The sequence below is a fragment of the Bombina bombina genome, chromosome 8 (genome assembly GCF_027579735.1).
Source record: "Bombina bombina isolate aBomBom1 chromosome 8, aBomBom1.pri, whole genome shotgun sequence".
NCBI classification, from domain to species: Eukaryota; Metazoa; Chordata; class Amphibia; order Anura; family Bombinatoridae; genus Bombina; species Bombina bombina.
Window position 1 is genome coordinate 34,709,883 of NC_069506.1, and position 26,486 is coordinate 34,736,368.

Sequence of the window (26,486 nt, forward strand, 5' to 3'; positions counted from 1 at the left end):
GGTTTAAAGGGACATTAATCTAAAATATAACTGTAAAAGAACAGCAATGATACGAGTTACATTCAACCAGGTAAAAGCTGTTAAACTGGTATTAAAATAAATAAGACGTTAAAGGGATGTGAATCCCCAAACATTTATTTTGCGATTCAGACAGAGTAAACCATTTTTAAAAAAATTCCAATTTACCTATATTATCAAATTAGCTTCGTTACCATGATATTCTGTGTTGAAGAGATACCTAGGTTGGCACTACATGGAAGGAAATAGTGCTGCATCTTGTGCTCTTGCTTATTGATAACATTCTTCCAAAACTGCTGCCATCGAGTGATCCAGAAACGGGCCGGCTCCTAAGCTTACCTCCATTCTTTTCAACAAAAGGTACCAAGAAAACAAAGAACATTTGACAATAGAAGTACATTCAAAAGAAGTTTAAAATCACATGCGCTATCTGAATCGTTAAAGAAAAAATGTGGTTTTCTTATCATTTTAATATCCTTGACTGTTTCCTAGGGATCAATTGTTTACTTTAGACAAGAAAAGTCCAGAGCACTCCAGGGGTAAATCATAAAACTTAGCATTTATTTCAAAGGTAAAAAAAAGCAAACATCTTGGTGCAGGCATGTGAGGCAGTTACCCCTGACGCGTTTCACACTCTTTTTAGCGCTTAATCATAGGTTAATTAATCATTAATTGTTTACTGGCTGATTAAGAAAACAATCAAAACTATATTGTCTGATACATTTTAATATATCCACGTTTTGATGGGGCAAATACAAAAATATGATTTTTTTTGGCCCCTTTAATTGTTTGTCCTATTATTTAATGTCCGCACATTTTGCATTGCTCTGTTTTGCGTCATGTTTAAGTGGTTTCTATTCTCAATACTTCAATACTTATTATGAGTCATTCCTCAAGTCTGATACTGGCGAGTTTATAAACCACTTATATATTTTATATTTTTAATTTGAGATGGTAGAAGGATTTGAGTTGACTTTTTTCACATCTGAGTCTACAAAGTATAAGCGTAAATGTGATTAAAGGAATATAAAACCCAAAGTTCTTCTTTCTTGATTCAGGATAGAGAATGCATTTTAAATAACTTTCTAATTTACTTCTGTTATCAATATTTCTTTGTTCTCTTGGTATCATTTGTTGAAAAGCAGGGACTTAGGAGCCGGTCTATTTCTGGAGCACTATATGACAGCAGTTTTGCAAGAGCACTAGAGGGCAGCACTATTTCCTATCATGTAGTGCTCCAGATGATTACCTAGGTGTCTCTTCAACAAAGAATATCATGGGAACAAAGCTAATTTGATAATAGATGTAAATTGGAAACTTTTTTTATATAATATTCTCAGTCCGAATCACAAAAGAAAATGTTTGGGCTTCATATCTCTTTAATCCCAAATTAGTTATACAGCAAAATAAACTGATAATACTAAGTGACAAACCTTCTTCTATGTAACTAATCGTTCATCAATTACCAAAGGCAGATCATATGCCTTGGTGACAAGTTATTCTTAAAGGGACAGTCAACTCAAACATTGTTATTGTTTAAAAAGATAGATAATCCCTTTATTACCCATTCCCCAGTTTTGCCCAGAAAACATGGTTATATGAATACACTTTTTTTTATCTATGTGATTACCTTGTATCTAATCCTCTCCTGACAGCCCCCTGATCACGACTTTTTATTTATTATCTATGGACTTGCATTTAAGCCAGTTAGTGCTGTGTTGTGCACAACCCACAGGCGTGAGCACAATGCTATTGATATGGCCCACATGAACTAGCAGTCTCCTGTTGTGAAAAGCTAAATAAAAAATGTGATAAAAGACTGTCTGTAGTGGCTTAGAAACAGGAAGAGGTTTAGAGGTTTAAAGGTTATAAAGTATATTAATATAACAATGTTGGTTGTGCAAAGTTGGGGAATGGATAGTAAAGACGTTATCTATCTTTTTATACAATAACAATTTTTGTATTGACTATTTTATAAACACGTTTTATAGTTAGCAGAGAGAACTTCCTTACATTGTCTCCCATACTTTGTCAAAGTTCTGCTCAGATAACCCTTATTCCTCCTACACCCACCTCCAGTCCCCTGCTTACTATTGATAGTCAGGGGTATTAATATTCAGCTGGCACCTTCCGTAGGAGCAGTGAGGCAGAGTTCACATGTCGCAGTTTATTGATATCACATGGGGCTGTCACTGAGACATTCAGAGTGTTTGGCCTCCTAAGGTGCAGCCTTTGGCAGCTCTATAGATCGGTCACAAAACCCTTCAGAGTTTTATGCAAGGTGAGACAATGAACAGTATCTCACAGCATCTGACATGCTTCAGAAAAGCCTCCCTCTTCCCTGACCATTTATGTTTCATTCCTTAGCTTCTTGTTATTTAGATTTTTTTTCCTTTTTTTTAGCTATCTTGTTTACACTTTTTCTCATCGGAATATAAACATGCTCCGAGTCCAACCCAAATCCTGCAGGCAGGAGAAGCATTCTCTATATTGCAAGTTAAATAGAAACATAGAAACATAGATATTGACGGCAGATAAGAGCCATAGGCCCAGCAAGTCTGCCCGACCTTACCTAACAGTATAAACTTATCTAGTTCATAGGATAGCCTTATGCTTGTCCCATGCATTAGTTATTATGTAGGATAGCCTTATGCTTGTCCCATGCATTTTTAAAGTCCCCCACAGTGTTTGTTGCTACTACCTCTTGAGGAAGTTTATTCCATAAATCAATCACTCTTTCTGTAAATAAGTGCTTCCTCAAATTACTCCTGAATCTACTACCCTTTAGCTTGAACTCATGACCCCTTGTTCTTGAATTTTCCATTTTATGTAAAATACCCACAGCCTCAGTTTTACTAAACCCTTTAATGTACTTGAAAGTTGCTATCATATCACCTCTTTCCCTTCTATCCTCTAAGCTATACATATTTAGGTCATTGAGCCTATCCTTGTAAGTTTTATTTTTTAGACCATGTACCATTTTGGTAGCCCTCCTTTGCACAGATTCAAGTTTGTTAATATCCTTCTGAAGATATGGCCTCCAGAACTGCACACAATACTCAAGATGAGGCCTAACTAATGATCTATAAAGTGGCATAAGAACCTTACTATTTCTGCTGCAAATACCTCTACCAATACATCCAAGCATTCTGCTAGCCTTACTCGCTGCATTACTACATTGTTTACTAAGTTTTAAATCATCTGCAATAATAATTCCCAAGTCCTGTTCCTCATCTGTAACAGTCAGTAAAGTGTCATTGAGTCTGTAATTAACATTTGGATTTTTCTTCCCTAAATGCATTATTTTACACTTTGCTGTGTTAAACTTTAGATCCCAGTTGTTTGTCCAATCCTCCAATTGTTGTATATCACTTCTCATTTTGTCTACCCCCCCTGGAACATCCACTCTGTTACAAATTTTTGTATCATCTGCAAAGAGACATACTTTCCCCTGTAGCCCTTTGCTGATATCGCAGATAAACATGTTAAACAAAACAGGCCCCAGAACTGACCCCTGAGGAACACCACTAGTAACAGCCCCCTCTGCTGAATGAACTCCATTTACACTTTGTTTTCTGTCCTTAAGCCAGCATTCCACCCAGTTCACAATTTTTGAATCTAGACCAATGAGATACAGTTTGTGAATTAGTTTATTGTGTGGGACGGTGTCAAATGCTTTGCTGAAATCTAGATATGCTACATCAACTGCTCCACCCTTGTCTAATACTTTTGTTACATAATCAAAGAAGTCATAGACATAGACATAAAACATATTTTTGTATATATTCATAATATTTATTAGTAATGAAAGGAGCAGTAAATACAGTAGATTTACATAAATAACAAATGCATGATAACAAGACAATGCAACAGCATTTAGTCTGAACTTCAAATTAGTTGTAGATTTTTTTTCTGACAAATTTCAAAGTTAAGTCTATTTCCACTCCTCCTGTATCATGTGACAGCCATCAGCCAATCAGAAATGCATATATGTATATTCTGTGAATTCTTGCACATGCTCAGTAGGAGCTGGTGACTCAAAAAGTGTAAATTTAAAAAGACTTAATTTATCAATGAAAGTAAATTGAAAAGTTGTTTAAAATTGTTGCTCTATCTGAATCATGAAAGTTTAATTTTGACTTGAGTGTCCCTTTAACCATTATATTACACATTTTACATTGTTTTTCAGTCTAAGAAAAGTCTCTTATCTCAATGGGTGGGGTTAATTAGAGAGAGAATGTAGAATAATGTAGGGACAGGTAGAATGTGTCAGGGTTAGGCTTGTGAAGTCTGCATTGTGCACTTCCAATTGTCATGGTATCTGGAAAAATCCACCTGTTTTTAGAATTAAATTCCTGGAAAAGGGGACACAATAAATAACTAATATTTCATTTTTTTTCACTGCACATAATTAAACATTTTATATTATAATCTCAAAGTGTTACATTTCCCTTTAAATAAATGGCTTGTCTATCACACAGAATAGTGTACTATAGTTTGATATTAGTTCTAAAAGAAAGAATTGTCAGTTATAGTTTGCTTTATTTAGTTGTATTTTTAACTTCCAATGCTCTGTTATTTTAATGGTATAATCACACTATTATGATTACATATGTTTATGTTTCTTAGTTTGGATCAATTACTTATGCATGCTTTACCTGTATCTTATAATGTTTCCCATAATAAATTGTTTAGAAAGCACTTTTTGGGTTTCAAATATACTGACAACCACCCCGCAACAAGTGCCAGTTCTTTGGGGTACTGGCAGGTGCTAGGCAAATACCAGTTTATAACATCATTAGCAAAAGGGAAGATATTAACCCACCTGTCTTCTAGAGGAGGCTGCCGCACATTGTATAATATTGTATTAGAGCTGCAGAGTCTTTTGGTGTTTTACAAATAAGGTAATAATAATATAATGCAGTCCTGCCTGGCAATCAATCTGTTTTGATAGCTGGTGAGATTTTTCAGACCAACTGATTGTAAGGGACAATCCCGGATTCTGAGCTCTGTCCTTCTGTCCTGCTGTGACAGCCATATAATCTGATTTGCAGGATTTCCCTTAGCCACGCCCAGTCCTGCACACCCAGTGCACATACACGCCCATTATCCTGCCCACTATCTACCTACAACCTTGCCCCTCCTGACCTAACATCACCTATAAAACAATGACTAGGCCCCCACAACCTCACAAGACCCATATAGCCAGCCACAAATGTTGGGAGGCATTGATTTTTGGGATTTCATGTAAAGTATCAAACTGACTTGTTACTGTGATATTTCTAGAGAACTGCAAGCTGATGGTATTGATTGTACTTTGCAAATAAAGTTGCAAGCAGAAATATGAGAACAGGAAATTTGCTTTAACATTACTGGCAAGTGTTTTATATCTGGTTGAGCACATTGAGCCAATCAGTAGCAGTAGTTTCAAGCTACATGACTGCTGCTGCTGATTGGGCCACCAGTACTTGCCACTGCGACTGATTGGTAACTATGCTCTCATTCATGGGGTTTATTGACAGACAAGCACGTTCACATTAAGTGTGCACAAATCAGCACCTGTTTCGGCTAATGCACACAGACAATCTTTAATAAAAGGGTTTAGGAACTTTTTAGTGTACTTTGTATTGCATAATATTTACTTATATTTCCCTTTAAAGGGACATAATACTCATATGCTAAATCACTTGAAACTGATTAAGTATAACTATAAAAAGCTGACATGAAAATATCACCTGAACATCTCTATGTAAAAAGGGAAGATATTTTACCTCAAAATGTATTCAGCTCACCAGAGTAAGTGCTATATGAACAGTTCTACTTCAGCTGCTGTCCAGCCGCAAGTTGGAAAAAATAACAGAAACATATTTATTTTTTTGCTTTGCTGTGATCTCATGAAAGTTCACTGAAATTGTGCTGACATTGTGAGCAAAGCACAATCCCTGGCAAGTCCCGGGACTAGCATCCTAATTGGCTGCTTAAAGTCTTTTTACAGTGGGGTGTGAATACTTGGGAAATTTTGAGGTAAAATATCTTCCTTTTTACATAGAGATGCTTAGATGATATGGTTTAGTCAGATTTTTACAGCTATGCTGCATCACTTTCAAGTGCTTTAACATTAGGTTATCATGTCCCTTTAAATTGATAAATGTAAATACCAAAGATATGCTTATAGATATACACTAAACATAGATGTAATGGATTGGATAGACATAGGAGATAGCAAGAATGCAGTAAGAAAAATTCTGTTGGTTGTCGATAAGGACAGGTGGATTTAGTATGATATGTGAAAGTGGCATTTTTTTTAACAAGAGGGGAAATAATTGCACAACTTTGGGACCACAATAAAAAAAAGTGAATGAAAGGAAATAGCAAATTATAACATTAATGGGCTTTCCTAATCACATTGAATCACTAATCCCTGCCTCATATGATGACTCAATGCTGCCCCTTGGTGTCACAACCTAGCAACTGATGTCACAATTACTGTGACACAAACATCTTCTATGTACTGAGCACTTGTGTAGTAAACATGAAAGTATAGTGAGCACTTAATCTACGCCAGCTGCACATGGTAGTGGTAGGGGACGAAGATATTAATCATTTTACACTTATGTTGTTCTGGTACCTTTGCAAACTGTGTGTTTGTGGTCCTTACAGCAATATTTTTGTTTTAGTTGGAAAGGAATTAAATATAACATTTGCAGGATTATGTTCCTAAATTAGAATAGTTTATAACCAAACTTTTTGAGGGATTTTACACACCTAAAATCAGGAATGAATTGCACAGGGAGTAAATTGTGACTGCATGTCTGAGGTTAGAGTGATATTGAAATAGACCTTGCTGAATTCCGACCTGATGGGGAGATTAAGAGGGAGGGAAAGCATGAAATATAGGGAAAAAGGGAAACAGAGAGAGAGAGACAATAAGGGGGTGACTGAAAGGAGAGAAAGCAAATACAGCAAGAGGTGGGGAAATAATTTTACCAAAAACTGTATTACCTTCCATTGAAAAAAAGTTAAACATAATAGAATCATTTGTCAAAATTTTAAATTACATTATCAGTAATCTTAAAGGGATACGAAGCCCTTTTTTTCATGATTCAGACAGAGCAGACAATTTTAAGCAACTTTCTTATTTACTCCTATTGTCAATTTTTCTTCATTCTCTTGGTATCTTTATTTGAAATAGTAGGAATGCAGGCTTAGGAGCCGGCCGATTTTTGGTTCAGCACCCTGGGTAGGGCTTGCTGATTGGTGGCTACAGAATTCTTGATTTAATCAACCATTTTAAATTAAACTCCCCTCCACAAGGAAAAAAAAACATTATTCCATATTTCTTGTGTCTCAGCACAAGATGTCTGGGATAAAGACTGATCAATATTTCTAAATTCAAAGATGCAGTCAAAATACATGACATTAAATAAAAAAAAGAATCTACTTTGAATTCACAGTGGGTTCACGTAAAGGCATAAACATTTGTATACTTTTTATGAGAACCTTACATAGTTTACTATTTAAAAAATATTGAAAGCATAAAAAATATCAAAATGATGAAAATCTTCTTAAGAATGTATTCTTGTACATTTTTATTTCTCATTGTCTGTGCACGGTATTGCTAACTGTGAAACTTCATTTCAGAATGGTTAAGTCTTGGTCAAGTGATTTTTATTAATCTGTGATACTATTCTGACCCTGAAGTGATAAAATACTGGTCAGAATGGAAGATATTAACCTTTTGTCTGCCAGACAGGGATTGAAAACAATGCTGTGTAATGCACTGCAGCTCTCCCTGGCAACCAAAGGGTTAAATCTATATTCTGGGATCTATGTTTCTTATGTCACAGTTGGCTAGTTCAGTACAGAATAAAAAAAAAGCTACAGAATAGTCTTGGAAGCCCCTCTAAATATTGCTGTGCAGAGCTTGGCGATCTCCAGCTGAGCTGTAAATGACTTTCTCATTTTCCAAACTCTGCTCCTCAGTCTGTTTGGTATTCAAGGGCACTTAGCAGACCCAGAGTGTCATTCTGCTTTGGCCGAATTGCTTGATTAAAATGCATATAAACTATTACTGGATTCATTTTCTTTCTATTGCTACACACTATGGATTCTAAACTATGTTAAACTGTAATACAACTGAGGAGGGGGCTTTAGAACGGCACCGAATACTTTGTATTATGGATTTATTGGGGAGTGGAGGGTGAGGGATTTTTTTTATTTCACTTATGTTTTTCATCAAGCCTTCAGACTGTATAGATATATTTATTAGCCACCAAACTGATCCTCTTAGAGTTGAGACTTTGCAATCTGTTCCCAGCTGTTTCTGAGTTTAGGCACTCTGTGCGTTGGGTCTTGATATTTTACTCTTCTGCTCCACCTCACATAAGAACTGTGTGAAACCTTTAAGGAAAGTAACAGCTGGGAATCCTGATATTTGTATTTATTCTGTTTTGGCAAAGTGAAGTAGAGGTCATGTAAAAACAGAATGGGGGAAGGAACGCAGGTTGTCTAAATATTGTATATCAGAACAATATGTCAAGCCTCATTTGCCATTTTCCTACCAGATCTATGCACATAATGAATCAGAGATCATAATATATATATTTCAGGCAATCCAATGACAATCTCATACTTTGTTTCAACTAAACATACATTAGGATAATTATATTACTGTAAATAAATGTTTGCATAAACTAAAACTGTCATTAAAACCTATGTAATGGTATTTCCTTAAGATTATGGGCAGAGAGGACAGGTATGTTACTGTTCTGCTGTATATGTGTATGCAGAAAGAACAAGAGGGTATCTCTGCTTGTCCCACAGACCACAGTGTATATGTATACAGAGAGAGAAGCCGGATATTTTTTCCAAATGTATGCTGTATATGTTTACATTGAGAGAGGCTAGGAGTATATCCGCTCTGCAGTATGTGTGTAAAAAAAAAAAAAAGTCTATGCATGTGCCTGGATTGCAGTATATGTGATAAAGCAGGTGTATATCTGTCCTATTGCACATTTGTGTACAAATAAATGCTAGGGGTATATATATATATATATATATATATATATATATATATATATATATATACACATGAAGAAAGGCTTGGAGTGTGTCAGTCATTTAGTATACTGTATACAGTTAAGAGTACAGGTGTGTGTCTGTCCTGCTGTACATAGGGCAGTGTGATGTGTGTGTATATATATATTTATATATGTGTGTGTGTCGGTGTCTGTGTGTCTGAGTGAGAAGATTGAATCTGTTCTACAGTATATAAGCGTGTAGAGAGAGAGGTAAGGGATTGAGCTTTACTGCAGTATAGAGAGATGCATATTTTTCTTTTCTCCATTTATCTTTACATCTCTGGGTTGGTATTTTTGATGTTTGATTAATATCTTATTATAATGTAGCCCTATTACAAATGAGCCTTTTATCATTATTTCCATATACACCAGCACTGATCTCTTCCACACCTAGAGAAAGTGAGAGACATACAAGTAGACAGATAGACAAACAAACTGACAGACAGAGATTATTATTAACAGATATATGATAGATACTGTAGATAGATACTGTAGATAGATAGATAGATAGATAGATAGATAGATAGATAGATAGATAGATAGATATAACATGATAATTACTTCTGCTGACAGGCAGAGAATTACAGACAAGACAGATAGACAGACAGACAGATAGACAGACAGATAGATCTCCATGTTGGAATTATCTAATATAATCGGTGACCCTAGTGCTAAATTATTCTCCTGTTCTTGTATTCCCATCATCTGCAGCTTTGTATTAGGTTAATTATATCCTTTTCATTATTTGATTACTGCTTATTCTGTTAAGGATCACAGGACATGTAACTCGGGGAATAAGACTATAATTCATGCGCTTTCACATCTACTAAGGCTAAGAGCTCTTGATACTGCTGGAAGAGGTTGATGGATCTTTGTCCGGTGCTTGTGTTCACGCACAGACTCAAGGTCTTGCTAAGAATGGATGGATTCTCCCTAATCCTATTGATTAATTTAGCTCCAAGACTCAAGAGCAGTCTGGTAGTCAGGAGATACCACTCTGAGAAAGCAGAATCATGTGATTTTGTCTTATTGCTGCTGTCAGACAGCACATCGGCATCAGGTTCAAACTAGTTGACAGCTGCTTAAATTTGATCACTTGTTTATTTAGTAATTCTCATAGACTATCCAGTTATTTCTTATCTACGATTTGAAAGCCATCTTAAAAACATATAATGCACAAACAGTGGGATCAGATACATATATGACTAATAATATATATATTTTTCAATTTAAAAATGTTATCAAAATTTGATAGTATGGAAGAATTGATATAACCGGGGCTATAATGATTTACAGTTTAATTTTTTATTCATTCAGGTTTTTCTATAACAGTATATTTTTATTTGACATGGAAGTCCAAATTCAACAGATATGGTGCATAATAAAGAAAACTATTTTCCGGTGTACTTCTGATAGGAAATGTACCTCTTTATTTTCTTGTCTACTTTATTAAACGTAGCGCCTTTCTATGAGAGCATACTGATGTATGCTCAAGAATATGCACTTGTCTTGAGCCCTACATGTATAACAACATTGTTGCAAACATTGTTGCACTGTTGCAAACACTGCTGTAATATAGTACTGTTCAAGATAATTAACCTACTTCAGTACGAAAAAGAGCTATGTTTCCACCAAGGATAACAAGAGAAAAGGTAAATCCAGAGAAGTAGATTGGAAAGTTTTTTTTTTGTAAAATTGTATGCCGTATAGGGCTGTAGACACATGAGCACTCCTGATGCTTTTCAACAAAGAATAACAACAAAACAAAGATAATTTGATAACAGAAGTATATTAGAAATTTGTTATAAACTGTAAGTTCTATCTGAATCATGAAAGAAACGTGGGGTTTTATGTCCCTTTAATCTGTGATTCTGCCCATGTATTTGATAACAAATCAGAATAATCTTTCTCTTTAATGAAAAAAAAAAAAAGAAAAAATGGCTTTAAGTGTGTTATTTGTTTGTGTCACATCAGTTTACATGGACTTGATATCCAAAAATATATTTTCATCACTGAGACAGAGTATGCAATTAAAAAAAGCAAAACCTTTCCAGCATACCTAGGTAGATAGTGTATAAGTGTCAGAGCACTACATGGCAGAAATGATGCAAGAAAGCTTATAACAATGATTTACAGTTTGCAAAGACTTGCTATATAGTTCTCAAAAGTATATAACTCATTTTTAAAGCACTCTTGCAAAGATCCTGCCTACAATGCTCCAGATTTGTGCACCATACCTACCTAAGTATTCTCTTCAAAAAGAGTAACATGAGAGCAAAGTAAAATGTGTAATATAAGTACATTTTAAGTTTGTTGTTTTGTTTGTTTTGTTTTGTTTTCTAATTTCCTGAACTATCAGGATCAGAACAGCTTTGGAATTCATGTCTATTTAAGTTTTCTTTTTCTGTTCCTTTTTCTCTGTGTCTATATACTGTAGCTATTCTGTTATGTTGCTTAAAGGGACACTCAAGTCAACATTAAACTTTCATGATTCAGATAGAGCAGCAATTCTAAACAATCATCCAATTTACTTCCATTAACAAAATGTGCACAGTCTTTTTATATTTACAGTTTCTGAGTCACCAACTCCTACTGAGTGTGTGCAAGAATTCACAGGCTATACTTATATGCATTTGTGATTGGCTGATGGCTGTCACATGATGCAGGAGGAGTGGAAAGAAACATATATTGAAATTTGTCAGAAAAAATTTACTACTTATTTGAAGTTCAGACTAAGGGGGGTAGTTATCAAGCCGTCTACTTTTCTGGCTTCGCCGGCCCAATACGTCCGCCTAAGCTCGCCTACCTTCGCCGCCGCGGACCTTGAATACGTTCGCCTAAGTTATCAAATAAAGCTGTCAAAAAGCCGCGGGGCGATGAGCAGCGGACTGTGAGAGTTATCACTCATCCGATCTCGCTGCCCTTCGGCTTTTTCCCAGCTTTATTGCTAGCCTGTCACTAAGCACTCACACTAAACTACACTGTTCTATCCCTATACCGGCGCCCCCGGAGGCCCCCGCAACTAAATAAAGTTACTAACCCCTAAACCGCCGCTCCTAGACCCCGCCGCAAGTCTTATAAATGTATTAACCCCTAAACCGCCGCTCCTAGACCCCGCCGCAAGTCTTATAAATGTATTAACCCCTAAACCGCCGCTCCCGGACACCGCTGCCACCTACATTATACCTAGTAACCCCTATCCTGCCCCCCCTATACCGTCGCCCTCTATTATAAAATTATTAACCCCTATCCTGCTGATCCCGCACCTCTCCGCAACTAAATAAATAGTTTAACCCCTAAACCGCCGCTCCATGAACCCGCCGCAACCTATAATAAATTTATTAACCCCTATCCTGCCCCCCACTACGCCGCCGCCACTGTAATAAAATGATTAACCCCTAAACCTAAGTCTAACCCTAACCCTAACGCCCCCCTAACTTAAATATTAATTAAATACATCTAAATAAATTAACTCTTATTAACTAAATGAATCCTATTTAAAACTAAATACTTACTTATAAAATAAACCCTAATATAGCTACAATATAAATAATAATTATATTCTAGCTATCTTAGGATTTATATTTATTTTACAGGTACCTTTCAATTTATTTTAACCATGTACAATAACTATTAAATAGTTATTAACTATTTAATAGCTTACCTAGCTAAAATAAACTGAAATTAACCTGTAAAATAAAAACTAACCTAAGTTACAATTACACCTAACACTACACTATACTTTAATAAATTATTCCTATTTAAAACTAAATACTTACCTGTAAAATAAACCCTAAGATAGCTACAATATAATTAATAATTATATTATAGCTATCTTAGGATTTATATTTATTTTACAGGTAACTTTGTATTTATTTTAGCTAGTTAGAATAGTTATTAAATAGTTATTAACTATTTAATAACTACCTAGCTAAAAGAAATACAAAATTACCTGTAAAATAAATCCTAACCTAAGTTACAATTAAACCTAATACTACACTATCATTAAATTAACTAAATAAACTACCTACAAATAACTACAATGAAATACAATTACATAAACTAACTAAAGTACAAAAAATAAAAAAAGCTAAGTTACAAAAAATAAAAAATTAAGTTACAAACATGTTCAAAATATTACAACAATTTTAAGCTACTTACACCTAATCTAAGCCCCCTAATAAAATAACAAAGCCCCCCAAAATAAAAAAAATCCCTACCCTATTCTAAATTACATAAATTTCAAAGCTCTTTTACCTTACCAGCCCTTAAAAGGGCCATTTGTGGGGGCATGCCCCAAAAAGTTCAGCTCTTTTGCCTGTAAAAGAAAAATACAACCCCCCCCCAACATTAAAACCCACCACCCACATACCCCTAATCTAACACAAACCCCCCTTACAAAAACCTAACACTAATCCCCTGAAGATCATCCTACCTTGAGTCGTCTTCACTCAGCCGAGCCACCGATGGAACTGAAGAGGACATCCGGAGCGGAAGAAGTTAATCCTCCAAGCGGCGCTGAAGAAATCTTCCATCCGATGAAGTCATCATCCAGGCGGCGCTGAAGAAGTCTTCGATCCGGCCGATGTCATCTTCAAAGAGGCGCTGAAGAGGTCTTCTATCCGGGCGAAGTCATCTTCCAAGCCGGGTCTTGAATCTTCCTTCCGCCGACGCGGAACCACCTTCTTCACTGACGGACTACGACGAATGACGGCTCCTTTAAGGGACGTCATCCAAGATGGCGTCCCCTCAATTCCGATTGGCTGATAGGATTCTATCAGCCAATCGGAATTAAGGTAGGAAAATCTGATTGGCTGATGGAATCAGCCAATCAGATTCAAGTTCAATCCGATTGGCTGATCCAATCAGCGAATCAGATTGAGCTCGCATTCTATTGGCTGATCGGAACAGCCAATAGAATGCGAGCTCAATCTGATTGGCTGATTCCATCAGCCAATCAGATTTTTCCTACCTTAATTCCGATTGGCTGATAGAATCCTATCAGCCAATCGGAATTGAGGGGACGCCATCTTGGATGACGTCCCTTAAAGGAGCCGTCATTCGTCGTAGTCCGTCGGTGAAGAAGGTGGTTCCGCGTCGGCAGAAGGAAGATTCAAGACCCGGCTTGGAAGATGACTTCGCCCGGATAGAAGACCTCTTCAGCGCCTCTTTGAAGATGACATCGGCCGGATCGAAGACTTCTTCAGCGCCGCCTGGATGATGACTTCATCGGATGGAAGATTTCTTCAGCGCCGCTTGGAGGATTAACTTCTTCCGCTCCGGATGTCCTCTTCAGTTCCATCGGTGGCTCGGCTGAGTGAAGACGACTCAAGGTAGGATGATCTTCAGGGGATTAGTGTTAGGTTTTTGTAAGGGGGTTTGTGTTAGATTAGGGGTATGTGGGTGGTGGGTTTTAATGTTGGGGGGGGGGTTGTATTTTTCTTTTACAGGCAAAAGAGCTGAACTTTTTGGGGCATGCCCCCACAAATGGCCCTTTTAAGGGCTGGTAAGGTAAAAGAGCTTTGAAATTTATGTAATTTAGAATAGGGTTTTTTAATTTGGGGGGGTTTGTTATTTTATTAGGGGGCTTAGATTAGGTGTAAGTAGCTTAAAATTGTTGTAATATTTTGAACATGTTTGTAACTTAATTTTTTATTTTTTGTAACTTAGCTTTTTTTATTTTTTGTACTTTAGTTAGTTTATGTAATTGTATTTCATTGTAGTTATTTGTAGGTAGTTTATTTAATTAATTTAATGATAGTGTAGTATTAGGTTTAATTGTAACTTAAGTTAGGATTTATTTTACAGGTAATTTTGTATTTCTTTTAGCTAGGTAGTTATTAAATAGTTAATAACTATTTAATAACTATTCTAACTAGCTAAAATAAATACAAAGTTACCTGTAAACTAAATATAAATCCTAAGATAGCTATAATATAAGTATTAATTACATTGTAGCTATCTTAGGGTTTATTTTACAGGTAAGTATTTATTTTTAAATAGGAATAATTTATTAAAGTATAGTGTAGTGTTAGGTGTAATTGTAACTTAGGTTAGGATTTATTTCACAGGTACATTTCTCTTTATTTTAGCTAGGTAAGCTATTAAATAGTTAATAACTATTTAATAGCTATTGTACATGGTTAAAATAAATTGAAAGGTACCTGTAAAATAAAAATAAATCCTAAGATAGCTAGAATATAATTATTATTTATATTGTAGCTATATTAGGGTTTATTTTAAAGGTAAGTATTTAGTTTTAAATAGGATTCATTTAGTTAATAAGAGTTAATTTATTTAGATGTATTTAATTAATATTTAAGTTAGGGGGCGTTAGGGTTAGGGTTAGACTTAGGTTTAGGGGTTAATAATTTTATTACAGTGGCGGCGGCGTAGTGGGGGGCAGGATAGGGGTTAATAAATTTATTATAGGTGGCGACGGTGTAGGGGGGGCAGATTAGGGGTTAATACATTTAATATAGGTTGCGGCGGGTTCAGGGAGCGGCGGTTTAGGGGTTAATACATTTATTATAGTTGCGGTGGGCTCCGGGAGCGGCGGTTTAGGGGTTAATATGTATAGAGTAGCTTGCGGTGGGCTCCGGGAGCGGCGGTTTAGGGGGTAATAACTTTATTTAGTTGCGGCGGTGTAGGGGGGGTCAGATTAGTGGTGTTTAGACTCGGGGTACATGTTAGGGTGTTAGGTGTAGACAGCTCCCATATAAATCAATGGGATGTCTGTCAGCAGCGAACTTGTACTTTCGCTATGGTCAGACTCCCATTGATTCCTATGGGATCCGCCGCCTCCAGGGGTGGCGGATTGAAAACCAGGTACGCTGGGCCGTAAAAGTGCCGAGCGTACCTGCTAGTTTTTTGATAGCTAGCAAAAGTAGTGAGAATGTGCCGCACTTGTGTGCGGAACATCTGGAGTGATGTAAGAATCGATCTGTGTCGGACTGAGTCCGGCGGATCGAAGCTTACGTCACAAAATTCTACTTTTGCCGGTCTCGAGCCTTTGATAACTAAGGCGAATCAGCCTCGCCACAAATACGCTGCGGAATTCCAGCGTATTTGAGGTTGACGGCTTGATAACTACCCCCCTAAGTGCAATTGAATTGTCTTTTTATCATGCATTTGTTGATTATGCAAATCTACTGTATTTACTAGCCCTGTAACTGATCCTATGTGTGTTATATAGTGACATACAGTAGCACGGAAAGTAACAGTTCAGCTGTGCCTAAAATTAGACCTAGGCAGCAAGAATATTAGGGTGATTATTGAAAGTTTCATCTGTCGTCTATCTATCTGTCTGTCTATCTCTGTCTATATCTATATGTCTATATCTATCTAGCTACATATATCTATCTATTTATCTATCTTTGTCTGTCTGACTGTCTATTTCTGTCTATATCTATCTGTCTATATCTATCTAGCTATATATATATCTATCTATCTATCTATTTATCTGTCTATCTAAATGTATGTCTGTCTGCCTCTATATATATCTCTATCTATCTACCTATCTATATCTGTCTATCTGTATGTCTGTCTATCTCTATCTATGTCTAATTGTCCATATCAAACTATCTATATCTGTATCTATCTATCTATTTATCTATCTTTGTCTGTCTTTCTGTCTGACTGTCTATCTCTGTCTATATCTGTCTATATCTATCTAGCTATATCTGTCTCTATCTATCTATCTAGCTATCTATATCTGTCTATTTGTATGCCGGTCTGTCTCTATCTATATCTAATTGTCCATATCAAACCATCTATATCTGTATCTAACTATTTTATCTATCTATCTATCTGTTTATCTATCTATTTATCTGTCTGCCTATCATTTATTTATCTATCTATGCTTTGTATCTTATTACATTAGTCATTTCCTTACTGCACAGGTACTAACTCAATAGAACAAGCTGTACAAGTGTTCACTTACTGACTGGGCATCTGGTTCCAAATCCCCCAATTAGTGACAGTTGATAAATACACATTTCCCCAGCTATGACGTATTGTCACTTATAGTAAATTTATATCACTTTTCCTATTACTAGGAAACCGTTTAGATGATGGATCAGATGTAGAGTCGGAGCCAGACCTTCCTTTGAAACGCAAACAACGTCGCAGTCGCACAACCTTCACCGCAGAGCAGCTTGAGGAACTGGAGAAAGCTTTTGAAAGGACACACTACCCAGATATATACACCCGAGAGGAACTGGCACAGAGGACCAAGCTTACTGAAGCTCGAGTCCAGGTGAGAATACAAATCTTTATGGCTCGATATCTATTACAGTTTGTCATATTCTGGCTCAGGGGCAAATTAAGCCTCCTCAACTCAATACAAAAGAAATATAGAAACAGAGATTTTAACGGAAAGTAAGAGCCAACCAAAAGGCTCATCAAGTCTGCCCATATTTCAGTCTGAAATATAGCACAGAGGGACACTTACTCCAACATTTTCCATATAAAAGAGCAGCATTTTAATTTGTTGACATATTATTTGCATTAAAAAAATATGAAGTTGAAGCAGTATAAATGTAAACTAATTTACCAATATTAGTTGTGCACATCTTACTAATGTTCATTGGCTTATAAGCAATTTTTAGTCATGTTCAATTAGGATTGGTAGATCGTGTCTATCAGCCAATGAGCATTTGTAGAAAGTTCCAAAAAGGTAATTTTCCAGCCTCCAGTAGATTTTTAAAAGACCTTTATTAGTTTCTTACAGGGTCCATTGTAACAACGACGTTTCGAACCTATACCAGGTTCTTAATCATGTTTAAGAACCTGGTATAGGTTCGAAACGTCGTTGTTACAATGGAAAATTACCTTTTTGAAATTGATATTGGGGTTTGGCTAACCCTTTCCTGTGCCCCTGTTTGAAAAGGAGCTGTCTCTCATCATTTATTTATATTACATTTGTAGAAAGTGCCTATCAGCCAATGAGTATATGTAGAAAGTTCCTTTCAGCCAATGATCATTTGTAGAAAGTTCCTATCAACCAATGAGTATTTGTAGAAAGTGCCTATCAATAAATGAGCATTTGTAGAAAGTGCCTATCAAACAATGAGTATTTGTAGAAAGTGCCTATAAACCAGTGAGTATTTGTAGAATGTGCCTATCAGCCAATGAGTATTTGTACAAAATGCCTATCATCCAATGAGTATATGAAGAAAGTGCCTATCAGCCAATGAGTATCTATAGAAAGTGCCTATAAGCTAATGAGTATTTGTAGAAAGTGCCTATCAGCCAATGAGTATCTATAGAAAGTGCCTATCAGCCAATGAGCATTTGTAGAAAGTGCCTATCAGCCAATGAGTATATGTAGAAAGTTGCTTTCAGCCATTGAGTATTTGTAGAAAGGGCCTATCAGCCAATGAGTATTTGTAGAAAGTGCCTATAAACCAAGGAGTATATGTAGAAAGTTCCTTTCAGCCAATGAGTATTTGTACAAAGTGCATATCAGCTAATGAGTATTTGTAGAAAGTGCCTATCAGCCAATGAGTATCTGGAGAAAGTACCTATCAGCCAATGAGCATTTGTAGAAAGTGCCTATCAGCAAATAAGTATTTGTAGGAAGTGCCTATCAGCCAATGAGTATATGTAGAAAGTTCCTTTCAGCCATTGAGTATTTGTAGAAAGTGCCTATCAGCCAATGAGTATTTATAGAAAGTGCCTATAAACCAATGAGTATTTGCAGAATGCGCCTATAAACCAAGGAGTATATGTGGAAAGTGCATATCAGCCAATGAGTATCTATAGAAAGTGCCTATCAGCTAATGAGTATTTGTAAAAAGTGCCTATCAGCCAATGAGTATCTGTAGAAAGTGCCTATCAGTCAATGAGTATTTGTACAAAGTACCTATCAGCCAATGAGTATTTGTAGAAATTGCCTATAAACCAATGAGTATATGTAGAAAGTTCCTTTCAGCTATTGAGTATTTCTACAAAGTGCCTATCATCCAATGAGTATTTGTACAAGTGCCTATCAGCCAATGAGCATTTGTAGAAAGTTCCTATCAGCCAATGAGTATTTGTAGAAAGTTCCTATCAGCCAATGCGTATTTATAGAAAGTGCCTATCAGCCAAGGAGGATATGTAGAAAGTTCCTATCAGCCAATGAGCATTTGTAGAAAGTGCCTATCAGCCAATGAGCATTTGTAGAAAGTTCCTATCAGCCAATGAGTATTTATAGATAGTACTTATCAATAAATGAGCATTTGTAGAAAGTGCCTATCAAACAATCAGTATTTGTAGAAAGTGCCTATCAGCCAATGAGTATTTATAGAAAGTGCCTATTAGCCAAGGAGTATATGTAGAAAGTGCCTATTAGCCAAGGAGTATATGTAGAAAGTGCCTATGGGCCAAAAAGGATTTGTAGAGAGTGTCTATCGGCCAATGAGCATTTATAGAAAGTGCTTATCAGCCAATGAGTCTTTATAGAAAGTTCCTGTCGGCACACAACTGGTGCTGCTGTATTAGTTGCAGTTTAAACATTTGACATCAAGCAAAAGAAAAAAAAACATGTTTAGCTGCTACTTTTTCATATGGTTGACAGAAAATTCTGGAGGGTAGTGTCCTTTTAATTAAAACTAAACTTCCATGATTTAGATATTACAATTTTCTAGTTTAGTTGTATTATCAAATGTGCTTTGTTCTTTTGGCAGCAAAGCACTAATGGACGCTAGCAAGTGAGTCAATGTACAAACACCAATCACCAGCTAGCTCCCAGTAGTGCATTGCTTCTCCTGACTCTACCTAGGTATGCTCTTCTGCCAAGAAAATTATGTAATAGAATTAAATTAAAAAGTTTTTTCAAATTACACACTATGGGGCCTATTTATCGCCAGCGTCAATACACTCGCCAGACATCGCCAAACATCGCTGCCGTAAAATAAGATCTCATTTATCAAAAAAGCCATCAAAAACATGTGCGTCAAGTATGGTGCGAAGAGCATCGGACTGGTGTTAACTAACAGTCATCGATGTTGCGGTTATTCGGGTTTTTTCCCAACTTTATTTATACCATTTCATTACTGTCCATGAACAAGCACATTTCTCTAAAGCTAATCTTTTATTTTTCATCTGTTAATGTCCAAGAAATAGATTGATTTATACCTCAACAAACAATATCTCACAGAAAGTTATTTTTATATTTATTTGTTATGATACTTTCACATAAATTAATGTGTATATTTGTATTTCTAGAAGTAAGTGTGTGAATATATATATATATATATATATATATACTATATATATACTGTATATATATATATATATATATATATATATATATATATACAGGGAGTGCAGAATTATTAGGCAAGTTGTATTTTTGAGGATTAATTTTATTATTGAACAACAACCATGTTCTCAATGAACCCAAAAAACTCATTAATATCAAAGCTGAATAGTTTTGGAAGTAGTTTTTAGTTTGTTTTTAGTTATAGCTATTTTAGGGGGATATCTGTGTGTGCAGGTGACTATTACTGTGCATAATTATTAGGCAACTTAACAAAAAACAAATATATACCCATTTCAATTATTTATTTTTACCAGTGAAACCAATATAACATCTCAACATTCACAAATATACATTTCTGACATTCAAAAACAAAACAAAAACAAATCAGTGACCAATATAGCCACCTTTCTTTGCAAGGACACTCAAAAGCTTGCCATCCATGGATTCTGTCAGTGTTTTGATCTGTTCACCATCAACATTGCGTGCAGCAGCAACCACAGCCTCCCAGACACTGTAAAGAGAGGTGTACTGTTTTCCCTCCTTGTAAATCTCACATTTGATGATGGACCACAGGTTCTCAATGGGGTTCAGATCAGGTGAACAAGGAGGCCATGTCATTAGATTTTCATCTTTTATACCCTTTCTTGCCAGCCACGCTGTGGAGTACTTGGACGCGTGTGATGGAGCATTGTCCTGCATGAAAATCATGTTTTTCTTGAAGGATGCAGACTTCTTCCTGTACCACTGCTTGAAGAAGGTGTCTTCCAGAAACTGGCAGTAGGACTGGGAGTTGAGCTTGACTCCATCCTCAACCCGAAAAGGCCCCACAAGCTCATCTTTGATGATACCAGCCCAAACCAGTACTCCACCTCCACCTTGCTGGCGTCTGAGTCGGACTGGAGCTCTCTGCCCTTTACCAATCCAGCCACGGGCCCATCCATCTGGCCCATCAAGACTCACTCTCATTTCATCAGTCCATAAAACCTTAGAAAAATCAGTCTTGAGATATTTCTTGGCCCAGTCTTGACGTTTCAGCTTGTGTGTCTTGTTCAGTGGTGGTCGTCTTTCAGCCTTTCTTACCTTGGCCATGTCTCTGAGTATTGCACACCTTGTGCTTTTGGGCACTCCAGTGATGTTGCAGCTCTGAAATATGGCCAAACTGGTGGCAAGTGGTATCTTGGAAGCTGCACGCTTGACTTTTCTCAGTTCATGGGCAGTTATTTTGCGCCTTGGTTTTTCCACACGCTTCTTGCGACCCTGTTGACTATTTTGAATGAAACGCTTGATTGTTCGATGATCACGCTTCAGAAGCTTTGCAATTTTAAGAGTGCTGCATCCCTCTGCAAGATATCTCACTATTTTTGACTTTTCTGAGCCTGTCAAGTCCTTCTTTTGACCCATTTTGCCAAAGGAAAGGAAGTTGCCTAATAATTATGCACACCTGATATAGGGTGTTGATGTCATTAGACCACACCCCTTCTCATTACAGAGATGCACATCACCTAATATGCTTAATTGGTAGTAGGTTTTCGAGCCTATACAGCTTGGAGTAAGACAACATGCATAAAGAGGATGATGTGGTCAAAATACTCATTTGCCTAATAATTCTGCACTCCCTGTATATATATATATATATATATATATATATATATATATATATATATATATATATATATATATATATATATATATGTGTGTGTGTGTTATGTCAGAAATCTTTTGCAAACATATTTACTTGTCCCTAAGTTCCTTTTTTTGTTCTAAACAATGTTGTTGTCTGTCATATCTCTGTGTTTATTTATACCACTATATGTATATAGTGTAAATATATTATTATTCTGAGCAGGAATAATTGCAAATATATCATGTAATCAGAGTATCATATGTATTTATTTGCAATCAATGGATATTTTAAAGGGATAGGAAAGTAAAAATTTAAGTTGCATGATTCAGAAAGAGCATATAATTTCAAAACACTTTAAAATTCACTTCTATTTTCAAATGTGCTTTGTTCTCTTGGTATCCTTTGCTGGGAAAAAATATGCACATTTCCTACACTAGTGGGAGCTAGCTGCTAATTGGTGCCTGCACACATTTGTCTCTTGTGATTGGCAAAATAGATGTGTTCAGCTAGCTGCCAGTAGTGCAATGCTGCTCTTTCAGCAAAGGATAACAAGAGAATGAAGCAAATTTGATAATAGAAGTAAACTGGAAAGTTGTTTAAAATTGTATGTTCTATCCAAATCATGAAAGAATATTTTGGAGTTTCCGGTTCCTTTAAGAGCTGGGCCAGGTTTCTCTCTGCACCTGTCTAACCTGATTGCAACCTTATTGCAATATATTTTTAAAAACCACCCCTTCACAAGTGTTATAAAATGGGCTGGCATATAAGATGACATTTCTTACTGAAAAAGAAATTCAAGAGAAAGAAGAAATACACTGAAAATAGCATGACAGTAAAGAGGTGATTTTAATTTCTGCTGTATCTGAATCATGACAGTTTAATGTTAGGTGGGCTATCCCTTTGAGCTATCAGCTTAAAGGGACACTATACCCAAACATTTTCTTTCATGATTAAAGTAGAGAATACAATTTTAAACAACATTCCAATTTACTTCTATTACCTAATTTGCTTCATTCTTTAGATATACTTTAATGGAGAAATAGCAATGCACACAGTGAACCAATCACAGGAGGCATCTATGTGCAGCTACCAATTAGTAGCTACTAAGCATATCTAGATATGCTTTTCAGCAAAGAATATCAAGAGAATGAAGCAAACTAGATAATAGAAGCAAATTAGATAGTTGTTTATAATTGTATGCTCTTTCTAAATCATGAAAGAAAAAAATTGAGTTTCATGTCCCTTTAAGATTCTATTGAATCAAACATCAATTCAAATTTTAAAATCCTTGTCTAAAATATTACACTGTGTGTCCTAATGTCAGCATCAATGTTTATCTTTAATACTAATTTCACATATACATACTTTCAAAGTATAATGTACAATGTAACAAATGGCACTTACAAGTTCTGATGAGTGATCAATGACACAAGTATCGAACATATTGATTCCTTAGTGATAGTTTATAATATGTATTTGAATCAGATTGGCTGATGTCATAAATCATGTGATTATGCATGTTCCAATCAAAAGTGGTGGAAAAAATTCACTAGTGTGTGGGTTATTTAGGAGTTTGTGTCATAATTAGTGCAAAAAGTGTTGAGTCAAATATGGCGCGAAGTGGAGAGTGGGACTTGTATTACATGGCTTAAACATGGTGCACATAGAATTTTCCAACAAATTAAAAGGAAGTTAGCTGTATTATGTTGTGTATTTATGTCATTTTTATCTCTATATCTATTAGTGCAACAAGTTTGGGGCAAAACTTTGCACCAAGTTTGTAGAAATAATATTGTCCTTTTGCTTTGTAATGAGAGACAAAGTTGTAACATAATCCATAAGTAGTAATGTATTTTTCATTTTTATCCCTATATCTACTAGTGCACCAAATGTGGAGCAATAATATTGTTTGATTTAGAAAGGGTATACAATTGTAATAAAGTTTCTAATTTACTTCTATTATGTAATATGCTTCATTCTCTTGCAACATCGAACATAAGCTTTTTGTGTTTTCCGACTCCCATTGAGTTCTATGGCATCCACAACCTCAAGGGTGGCGGATTGAAAACTAGGTACGCTGAGTCAGAAAAGACGCAAGCGTAACTGTAGAATTTTTGATAACTTCGTGAGAGTTTCAAATAGTGTTGAACAGGAGGGCGAATGAACACGATTCTGCTTGAATACCAGGGTTTTCAACTTGCATCGATCTGTGAGATCCTGGGATCGTATTTTACGTCACAAATTTCAACATTTGCCAATCTTGACGCTTTGATAACTACGGCGGATATCTTATATCTTATAGAGCACAGGTGAAATAATCAGCGGATCAGTAACCATGGTTACTAATCTGCTCTCACCCTTCAGATGATTATTTCACCTGTGCTCTTGCTAAGATATAATGAAAACCTGACCTGTTAAGGGTTCTGAGGAGTGGAGTTGAGAAACACTGATCTAAATTACATACAATTACAGTTCTGTAATTATATCTTAATTACCTGCATAATCTTATTTTTATATAATACTTAAAGGGACACTGAATCCAATTTTTGTCTAATGATTCAGATAGAGCAGCAATTTTAAACAACTTTCTAACTTACTCCTATTATCAATTTTTCGTCGTTCTTTTGCTATCTTTATTTGAAATAGAACTCATCTAAGCTATTTTTTGGTTCAGTACCATGGAAAGCACTTGTTTATTGGTGGGTGAATTTATCCAACAATCAGCAACAACAACCAAGGTTGTTCACCAAAAATGGGCCGGCATCTAAGCTAACATTCTTGCTTTTCAAATAAAGATACCAAGAGAATGAAGAAAAATTGATAATAGGAGTAAATTAGAAAGTTGCTTAAAATCGCATGCTCTATCTAGATCACACAAGTAAAAATTTGGGTTCAGTGTCCCTTTAATAATTTGTGGTTTACCGTGCCTTGTAATTAACCCAAAATGTAGGAGTCTATCATAGGAGAAAATAGGTAAAAAATATTATTTTTATTTGTAATGCAACAGTATTTGTTTACAATATGTAAACACAACACACGGAAGGCAGAACATTTGTACACAGAAAACAGTATTAGGAAGAAAACCTTATGTTGTAATTATACACACACACAAAACATATCTGCTCAATTTCTACAGTCTAGAAGATATTTTTTTCCAAAATACTTGGTATGCCCCTTTAACACGGCCTGCGCTTTATTATATTTAGCAGCTGTCAGGTGCTTTATATATTGTGGCGTAATGACAAATCCTTCAGTAGAATAGGGCAGTATGAGTTAGCTGTGCTTGTGGGAACAACATTTAGAGCAATGTGCTTGGCGGTTAAATCTCAGGTCACATATATTTACAGAGATCCAGCGGATCAGGAGTGTGAACAGATCTGAATTTAAAATCAGGTCTCAAGAGGCTCCCTGGTATAATGGGGGGCAGTTGTGGGCCGGTTATAGTTAAATAACTAAGTCACCATGTGGTGAGCACTAGGATTAGGTTACAGGTTCTGAGAACGAGGGGTAAGTGCAAAACTTAGTGATAAGAAAGCATTTTCCGGAACATAACAAAACAAAGCAATTCTCTATGTATATGATCTATTTGTGCATGATGATATGCTGGATATATACTAAAACAATAATAATAATAATAGTGTATGGTGTAATACAGTGAATTCACTTTCTATTCCCCAGCACACAGCACATACAATTACAACACACACACATGAATGTAGAATATCTACTAAATTCTCACTCTGAAACCTGCACAGATTTGGAATTAAATGGACAGTAAACAGGACGATAAAAAAGCAATAATATGAGTAACACTTATCTTGTTCCTGTTTGTGACAATAATATTTTAGATGGAGTTTAATTCATTATATCAATATTGCCATATGGGGAGAGCACTGATTGGACAACAATTCAAACCATTAACTCACAGATAAATTTACTTTTGAAGTGGGTGGCGGGGTGTGGGGTATTTGAATTTCATATCTATATTAAAAAGTAAGTTAAAGCGCATCTTTATTACATCTGATGAATTATACTCCACCTAAAATATCACTAACATTAAGGATCTGATTTACAAAAAGGGGAGATTTTACCATCACTTTAATGTCCATTTAATAGATATTGGTTGCATTAAGACTATGAGCTACAGAGGCTTGCAAAGATGAAAGAAAATGCCTCTCTAGGGTTAGGCATTGTGCTAAGCTTGAACACAGCCTAAAATACTGTAACGGTTCTTATAAGTATTGCAGCAACAGGAATAAATAGATAAATTGCACTCTTCATATTATTTTTAAAATAATAATATATACAAATATCTATATAATATCTACATTAATATTAAGACTTGACTTGGCCAAACAGTTCTTCAGTACCCTAATCTGCAGCTCCAGTCTATTCATTCTAGTGAAACGTCAAGGAACGATGCAGCTCACTGATGCAATAACTTTATATAAAAACAAAATTGCAATAAAATTTATTCACATACAAGACTTTATTTAGATATGCACATGTAAAACAA

The 26,486-nt window shown here is 35.8% G+C and overlaps 1 protein-coding gene across 3 annotated transcripts in view; it reads left to right on the forward strand.

Moving 5' to 3' along the window:
* Window positions 1-26,486, forward strand: part of PAX7 (paired box 7) — a 162,517-nt gene that overhangs the window by 71,749 nt on the left and 64,282 nt on the right. For all 3 annotated transcript variants that reach the window (XM_053690271.1, XM_053690270.1, XM_053690272.1), the window contains exon 5: window positions 17,156-17,355. In XM_053690271.1, the coding sequence (XP_053546246.1) occupies window positions 17,156-17,355 (200 nt within the window). The remainder of the gene's footprint in view (window positions 1-17,155; window positions 17,356-26,486) is intronic.